Here is an 8,170-nt window from a genome sequence, read left to right as displayed (position 1 = left end):
CAGGAGGCTGACTTTCCTTGAAGTTTTCGCCTCAAATACCGCCATCACGCAAGTGTGCGTGGCACCTCAAAACTTAGAAATCCCTCCCAAGTGCTAGGATTAAGGGCATGTGCCACCACCGCCTGGGAATAAATTTTTTTAGTAGTTTGGTGACAGACATGGTTAGCACAAAAGATGTGACAGCCTTGGGTTAAATGCCCAGCATTCAAATATACAATGAGGAAGATAATAGAAATATTTACTGTGGTAACCTGTTAAGCTTTCAGATAAGCGGGGTTGTTGATTTTGGAGTTGAGGGGCAGCAGGCATACGGGGACTGAACCTGGATCCTTGTGAATGGCAGTCAGGTGTGTCCCACCACTGAGCTACAGAGCCCGTGTCATCCATCCCAGCTCTCCTTCCTTTAGAATCTGAAACCAGCTCTTGTCACAGACCGGGGAGCCTTGGTGATCCCTCAACTCATGGGAGAAATCGGGGTCTCAGTAATTAGGCGGGCGAGTCGGCGATTGAAAAAAATGGCAGACACGACACAAGGAAGTGCAGGATCTGAATGTATATTCTTAAAATTAGGCATCAGACCATTATGGTCATTACAAAAGAAAAAGTCAGGTGGCTCAGAGGTCAAAGTACTTCTGAGGCCATCTGAAACACAATGGGTCTAAACGCGCGCGCGTGTGCGCGCACACACACACACACACACTACTCCCACCCCCACCCCCTCAGAGTGCTCAGGCAGTGCAGGCTCGGCTGAGCCCAGGGGTGCTACTGACGCAGGAGGGTAGAGGCTCAAATGCCTCACAGCGCAGCTCTCACACACACTCCAGGGCTCTCAAACACACTAAGGATGGGCTCAAGGTCCAGGCCACTCTTAGTAAATGCCCAACTATGCTAATCTGAGTTTGCAGAGAGATGCCCCTGGGGTCCCATTCTTCTAATCCCTGGGAGTAGTTTAGCTGGTTAAGTGACTGAAAATGAGGAATCTAGTTGACCTTGCCCTAGTCAACTTCTATTCAGTAAACTTCAACTGACCTCCCCACGCTCTTCCAAACAATGCCGGAGGCAATTAGTCCGAATGTTTAACATTCCCTACGAAATTCCAAGCCAGGGTTCAGCTAAGATGTTGGAAAGTTGATGAAGGTTAGAGAGCAACGTCTAATTTTGTTTAGCTGCTAGTAAATCATATCTTGGTGGGCACCTAGCACTTGAGACCTTCCATCAACTAACGCAAGGACAGATCTGGGCCACCTCTGAGTTAGGGAATGCCAAAAGGTCACAGGAGACTAGCTTCTTTTGAAGCTGTATGCCTCAGATCTGTGGTCAAGCCTTCAAGTCTGACACGCAGATTTCACTGAGTGGGCGTGGCAAGCTCTCACTGCTGGAGGCCTCTCCTCTGTGTAGGAAGTCTTGCTGCCTTCTGTACCTGATGTCCTCTGTCTTGGCTTCCTGAGAGCTTGACTGGGGTGGGGGAGGGGTTGCAAGGAGGTTCCCAGAACCCAGTTTCTCTTTTTTTTTTTTCTCTGTGTAGCCCTGGCTATCCTGGGACTCACTCTGTAGACCAGGCTGGCCTCAAACTCAGAAATCCGCCTGCCTCTGCCTCCCAAGCGCTGGGATTAAAGGCGTGCGCCTGGCCCAGAACCCAGTTTCAAGTGTGATTTTTTTTTTTTTGAGGCATAGGGAAAGTGAGTTTAAGGTGGTATTGTGCTGTGTGACCTCTGCTTCCGAGTGCTGTGATTACAGGCATGGGTCGCCGAGCCTCTCCCTGGTATAGCGACACTAGTCTCAGTGGAAGATTTTGCCGAGCTTGGTCCTGACACTCTTCCCCAAGGCTGAGTACAGACAGCGCTGTAGATCTGTCTCCTGCCCCTCCCTCCCCAGGATCCTGGCAGGACAAGGATTCCTTTAAAGGGAATCAGTTTCCTCTGACAGCTCCTGTGGCTTCTCACTGCTACTCAGAGGCCAACAAGAGGACCAAAGCCCAGGCCAGCCTGGGCTGCCAGGCTGTGGAACAAAGTCCCATCTCAAAGGTAGTGTGTATATAGTAGTGTAGGCTTTCAAGGGAGGCAGCGCAGGTGGATCTCCCTGAGAACTACACCCGAGTACCAGGTTAACCTGGGCTGTCTTAAAAAAAAAAATTCTTCCAACCTTGAGGTAGTCTCTGGGGGATGGGCCGTAGCTTGGTGGTGGAGCTTGTCAGTTGCCAGTACCACTACATAAACAGTTTTTGTAGCTTGATGTGGCAACTTAATCGGTGTTTGTAACACCATTCCTACTGCAAAATAGACTTCAATTCAAAATCAGCCCCACTGGAAACTTTGGGAATATTTAGCATGGACATCTTCAGAGTTTTTAGTAGTTGTATTAGTTTTTATTTACTTGTTCAGGGTACAGGTTAGGATTACGTATGGTCCATGCTGGCCTCCAACACGATGGTGTCTGAAGATGGCTTCCCAAGTGCTGGGGGTGCACGTGCAGCACCCCGCCTGGCTTTGGAAATAGTTTTTAGGATTTGAATCTTCTTTATTTTCTGAGACAAGGTCTTACTGTGTAGCCCCGACTGGCCTGGAACTCAGAAATTCACCTGCCTCTGCCTCTGGAATGCTGGGATCAAGGGCATATGTCACCATACCCGGCCTTGAAATCTTTTATTAAGAATGCTATATGGGCCAGGCGGTGGTGGCGCATGCCTTTAGTCCCAGCACTTGGGAGGCAGGGGCAGGTGGATTTCAGAGTTCGAGGCCAGCCTAGTATACAGAGTGAGTTCCAGGTCAGCCAGGGCTACACAGAGAAACCCTGTCTCGAAAAACAAACAAACAAACAAACAAAAAGCCTGGCACAGATACGAGGCACCGGCGGGAGGCATGTGCCTTGCTTGCCCAGTGGACAGTTGGCTTCGCTGTCCTCTGTGGGGTTGGTGTCTTGGCTCGTCACCTCACTCATTCTACTCTGGATGCTGCTTGATGCAGAGATGGCCACTTAGGCGCCTCTGCTCATCGGGAGCTCATCCCTGAACTTTTATGTTTCATGCAGACTGTTTTGTGACCGAATGTTTTGTGACTTGCCTCTGCCCTTTCTGCAGGCACGCCAAAAGAAGTACAGTCACCACTGAAGACGTGAAGCTCTTAGCGAGGCGGAGTAATTCACTGGTGAGCCGGTTTCTTCCCTCTCTCTACTGCCCCACCAGATGGAATAGGAATGCATTATTCCCAATTAATCACTTGAAGGCGCGTGGTTATTCCTCAGGGCACCTTGCATTAACACTAGAGATGGTCGAGCCGTTCAGACCTGCTGTAATTTATGGTTCTCCTTTCATTATGATGGATCTCGCGAAGCCAATTTGAAAATTTCTAATCAGCTCTCTCTGGATTCCATAATTTACCTTTTTTGTAATATCTCAAAATCTTGGTCCCGTGATTCATTTACAGTGTGATGTCACAGGTTAGGCATGGGTTAGTCTCTGGGAATGGCGTCCTTGTGGTACCTACGGTACCATTACCCCAGAGCCAGGGCCTTCTCCATGAGATCCATGGCTGTGTGTCCACCCACCCCCTTGTCTGCTTCTTGTTTGTAAAGCTTATTATTTTATTTTATGTGTATGAATGTTTGGCCTGTATGTATACATGTATACCATTTGCTTGCCTGGTGTCCTTGGGGGTCAGAAAATCGTCTCAGATACCCTGGAATTGGAGTTAACAGGTGGTCTGAGCCACAATGTGGGTGTTGGGAATCAGACCTGGGTCCTCTGTTAACCAGAGGTTAACAGAGCCATCTCTCCAGCCTCATTTCTTGTTTTGAGACAGAGTCATGCTAAATTATACAGGCTAGTCTTGAACTTGACTTTTAAATCAGGTAGGCTTTGAACATGAGATTCTTCTCCTTGTGTCACCATCCTGGGAGCCTGGTTTACAGGTGTGCTACCCCTTCCCCCGCAGGCAGGCCATACCCACAGTTCTGGTGGCCAGGGTGGCCGGGAGGCCACAAGGCTGGTTATGCAGAAGAGAGCATGATTTCTATTTTTTCACATCTCAAGAGTCATTTTGACCAAGCAGTCATTTTCTAGGTGAAGACACTTGAAACTTTGAGGTGCCAGTGTCACCTGGCTGTGGCTGCCAGCAGATCTGGAGCACAGCCATCCTGCCTGGTCTCCGCCCTTCCCATGATTCCCCCTCCACCAGGCCGGGCATTTGACTCTGTACTATGTCTGTCTCCACGTCTCCGATAGTTAGTGCTCAATAGATGGCTCAGTCAGTGGTTTACATCCAGTTCTTTTGGAATATTGGAGAAGGTATAAGTTACTGTGATTTTTTTTTAAGGTCTGTAAAATGGTTTATAGACATATTTAAAGACTTAAATATAGTTTTGCTTTTTGTATATATACATAGCTGAAATACATTACAGAGAAGAATGAAGAGATTGCCCAGCTTAACCTGGAACGAAAGGCCAAGAAGAAAAGAAAGACGGAGGATGAAAACAGGAGCTCTAGGGAGCTGGGTACTGAAGAGCTGGGCAGTGAAAGCTGAGCCCTGGCCACTTGGAAGGGGCGCTTTCAGCGGGAAGCAGTGCACCCCACGAGGTTGGCCGCAGGGATAAGTACAGACATTCTTAAGAAAGATCCCAAGCGGATGGGCAGCTTTCCATTCGGCCTGTTTGAAGTCATTCTCATTCTCGGCAGAAGCTTAAAAGCTGGGAATTCCTGCAAAGCCACCCCTATGCTTTACCTGGCACGCGAAAGGCTTGCGCTTGGGTGGCACACCGTGACTTAGTGACTGGTAAAATGGGTTAGCAGTCAGACGTGCTGGCTGTTGTGGGGTGAGCTTATGGAAGGGTGAATAAAGCTGTGTTTGCTGGCTCCGGCTGCTGTGGTCTCAGCTCTCAGCCTCTCCATCGCCAGGACAAAGTGGCCTTTGGGGATGAAGTTTCTTACTCTTCAGAGGTGATTTCAGAAGCACAGTTTTATGTGACTTCTCCAGCAATTGTAATTAAGCCTTGGCCCTCCTGAGGAGAGGTCTGCTTGAAGGGAAAGTCTGGAGCGTCCCTGTTCTACTGTCACTGTGTCCCAAAAGCTGTGAGGTGTGCAGGGCCTGCTCTCTTTCCCTTATGGAGTGGTAGGGGTGCAGGGGGATCTCTGGGGCCAGCGGGATAGCTCACTGGGTAAAGGCAAAGCCTGATGGCCTGAGCTTCATCCGTGATGGGGGAGGGCACCTCAGGAAGGTCTCTGAGGGGGCGTGGTTTTACTTTCGGAAGGAGCCAACTTTGAGTTGCTTTGTTTCAGTCGTGAGTCTCCCTTGGATCTTGTTCTCTAAGTGTCTGAGATGGGTTTTCAGGTCTGTCTAGCTATGGGGGGTCTGTCCCTCCTGTCCCCACAATTCCTAACCTAGGACTATTGGGGAGGAGCCAGGGGGTGGCCCAGGACTTCGTCACTGTCTTGGGTAGTGGACTGTCAGCTGGCCAAGTCCAGGCTTCTCAGGAAGTGACTGTAACCAAGAAGGCAGCCCTTACCCTTGGCCCTCTATCGACTTGTACTCCTAGATCTAAACAAAACAAAACAAAACCCAAACACTGGTGTCTATGATGGGCAGAGCGGCACATGTGTGCTACAGCGGAGTGTGGGTCACGTGTGTTAGGACCAGTGTGTGCTTACATTTTACCGTTACCTGGGCTCCCGGGTGGAGGAGCAGGTTACCAGACTTGTATTGCAAGTGAAGTGCTCAGTGAACCGTCTTCCTGGCCTCGCTTCTTTCTATCTTTTTTCTTTTTTTCTTTTTTGGTTTTTCGAGACAGAGTTTCTCTGTGTAGTCCTGGCTGTCCTGGAACTCACTCTGTAGACCAGGCTGGCCTCGAACTCAGAAATCCGCCTGCCTGCCTCTGCCTCTGCCTCCCAAGTGCTGGGATTAAAGGCGTGTGGCACCACCGCCTGGCTCTATCTATCTTTTTTTTTTTTTTTTGGTTCTTTCTATCTTTTTTTTAAAAGAAATGTGCAGACTGCTTGCTGACCTGGGAAGTTTGGAAAGCCCTAGACCACGAGCTCTGCTAGTGCGCATGTCACAGAGATGCTGAGGACAGTGTCCATGTCGCTGAGATGCAAAAGGCCCTTGGTCCCATCTCTCTTCTGCATCCGCATCTATATTTCAGTGAGTCAAAGGCCTGGTCCTGGGCAGAGGACAGTCTGGGACAAGCTCTTGGTTCGTCCTTCCTTGTGACCTGGTGAACACTGGTGCAGCCCCGTGTCCCTGGGCCTTCACTGCACCTGGTTTCTACCGCTCCTAGCAGATTTAGACATGCTTGTTTTTAGCTCCTGGGGATGGGACCATGGTCGGCACGTGCTGGGCTGAGCTGCATCCCAGCACGCAGTCTTGCTTTCATATGGGTGAGATCCCACATCTTCAGCTCTTTATCCAGGCCTGATTTCATATTCTGTTAAATCACTCGGCTTTGTCCTCGTGGCTTCCTGCTTGCCGTAGGCACAATCACAAGCAAGCACAACTTCCGCAGAGCAAGTGCGCACGTGTGCTAAAATAAGAGCAGACTCACTCCAAACACAGGAGAAGTCCTGAGCCTTTAATTAAGGGGCTAAATGCAATCCGACAAAGGGTTTCTGTGAGAGCTGATTGCTCCGGCTTGTGCGTCACTGCATGAGTGTGGAGAGGCGTGCAAGTTTTCAATGGACGTGTGCAGACCCCCAAGCAGGTGGTGGTAGAGCTTAAAACACCAGAGAAGAGACCCTCATCCACAAAGCACAGACCTCAGGACCTCCAAGGAGCATGGGTGGCCGCAGCACAGGAGGCAAGTGGCCGGCAGCCTTCGGGCTGCTGCTGCTGCTGCTCCTCTGGGGGATCGCAGCCTCCGCCCTTCCCCTGGAGAGTGGGCCCACTGGCCAGGACAGTGTGGTGAGTACAGTCCCCACTCTTCCACAGGCTAGCCCGCTCAGTTTGCCTCTACAATTCTGACCACCCAGTAAGTTGCCCTGCCTTTGCATGATGTGTTCTGTGTTGTGTGTGTGTGTGTCTACAATGCCCATTCAGACCCTTGGTCCCCATTAGCCCTCAGTTCTCTTAGCCTGTGTCTGTCTAGGGACTCCTCTGCTGGTGTCTGCTTTGGCAAGACTCGGAGACAGGGATTGCTTCTGGCTGTCACAGTGCTTCACCGGCTGCTGCCGTTGCTGGTCACACAGACTCCCAGAGCCTTAATTTATATACACAGCTATGCTCTCACTTGCTCAAATAATTCCTATCCTCGCATTCTCCATGGTGTAAATTTATAATTTCATCCAATGATTTACTTTCTCTTTTTTTCCATTTTGAAAAAGTTCCAAGAAAGAGTACATAAAGTTGACCATTAAAAATGGATTTTTCTTGGAGATTACCAGATGTGTTTCAGAAGGGTCATTTATCATCAGGATGCTCCTCGGAGCTTCCCAAGGAGCTTCAGAGAAGGACCAGACTTAGTGTCTTAGTCTGTTCTGATTTCTGAACATCCGGGAGGATGGCTGAAGGTGGAAACAAGCTAACTGAGCCTGTGTGCCCAGGGCCTCTCAGCTGTCAGTCATTTGGGCAGATTTCCTGGTCTCATAGCTAAGGACCACGCCAAAGAGTATAAGGTAGAAGTAACAACCATTTATATTTGTTTTTGAGGCAAGGTCTCACTGTGTGTAGCCCAGGCTAGCCCAAGCTCACAGTAATCTGTCTGTCTGTCTCTGCCTCCTGAGTGCTGAGGCCAAAGGCCTCTGCTCCCGTGCCTGATAAAATTAGCTTTGTTCCTTCGACTGGTCTGTTTCCCTCCGCAGAGCAGTTTCTCTAGAGTTCTGACTGGGTCTTTGAGGGGATGTGGTTTGTTAAGGAGCAGCTTGCTCTCTGAGAGGGAGGGACGAGCATCTCCTAACAATGAGTGAGTTCAGAGGTTGCTTTTCTCTCCTCGTCATCTGCTTCTCTAAAAACTGCAGGATGCCGCAGAGGGGAGGAGGACCGGCCTTCTGACTTTCCTGGCCTGGTGGCACGAGTGGGCTTCTCAAGCCAGCTCCAGCACCCCCGTCGGAGGGGGTACCCCAGAGCTGTCTAAGCGGCAAGAAAAGCCACTCCCCCAGCATCCCACACACCGGGATAAAAAGCCCTGCAAGAACTTCTTCTGGAAAACCTTCTCCTCGTGCAAGTAACCCCACCCTGGCCCCCGCCCCGTG

General features: G+C 50.1%; 2 protein-coding genes across 3 annotated transcripts in view; both read left to right on the top strand.

Annotated features, from left to right (window-relative positions):
• Positions 1-4,847, top strand: part of Cenps (centromere protein S) — a 12,424-nt gene extending 7,577 nt beyond the window's left edge. The window contains exons 4-5 of one of the 2 annotated variants that reach the window (XM_031379493.1): positions 3,077-3,143; positions 4,380-4,847. In XM_031379493.1, coding sequence (XP_031235353.1) covers positions 3,077-3,143; positions 4,380-4,517 — 205 coding nt within the window. In that variant the 3' untranslated portion in view covers positions 4,518-4,847. The remainder of the gene's footprint in view (positions 1-3,076; positions 3,144-4,379) is intronic. The other variant, XM_031379494.1, reaches the window with a different exon arrangement.
• A 1,128-nt stretch (positions 4,848-5,975) lies between these two features.
• On the top strand, positions 5,976-8,161 carry LOC116097030 (cortistatin-like). Its single transcript, XM_031379495.1, has 2 exons — positions 5,976-6,884; positions 7,937-8,161. The coding sequence occupies exons 1-2, from the start codon at positions 6,759-6,761 to the stop codon at positions 8,144-8,146; spliced, it is 336 nt and encodes a 111-aa protein (XP_031235355.1). The 5' UTR covers positions 5,976-6,758; the 3' UTR covers positions 8,147-8,161.
• The last annotated feature ends 9 nt before the right edge of the window (positions 8,162-8,170 follow it).

Source organism: Mastomys coucha, unplaced genomic scaffold (genome assembly GCF_008632895.1).
Source record: "Mastomys coucha isolate ucsf_1 unplaced genomic scaffold, UCSF_Mcou_1 pScaffold18, whole genome shotgun sequence".
Lineage (NCBI taxonomy): Eukaryota > Metazoa > Chordata > Mammalia > Rodentia > Muridae > Mastomys > Mastomys coucha.
Note: the sequence above shows the minus strand (reverse complement) of the source record. Positions and strands in the feature narration are given on the sequence as shown.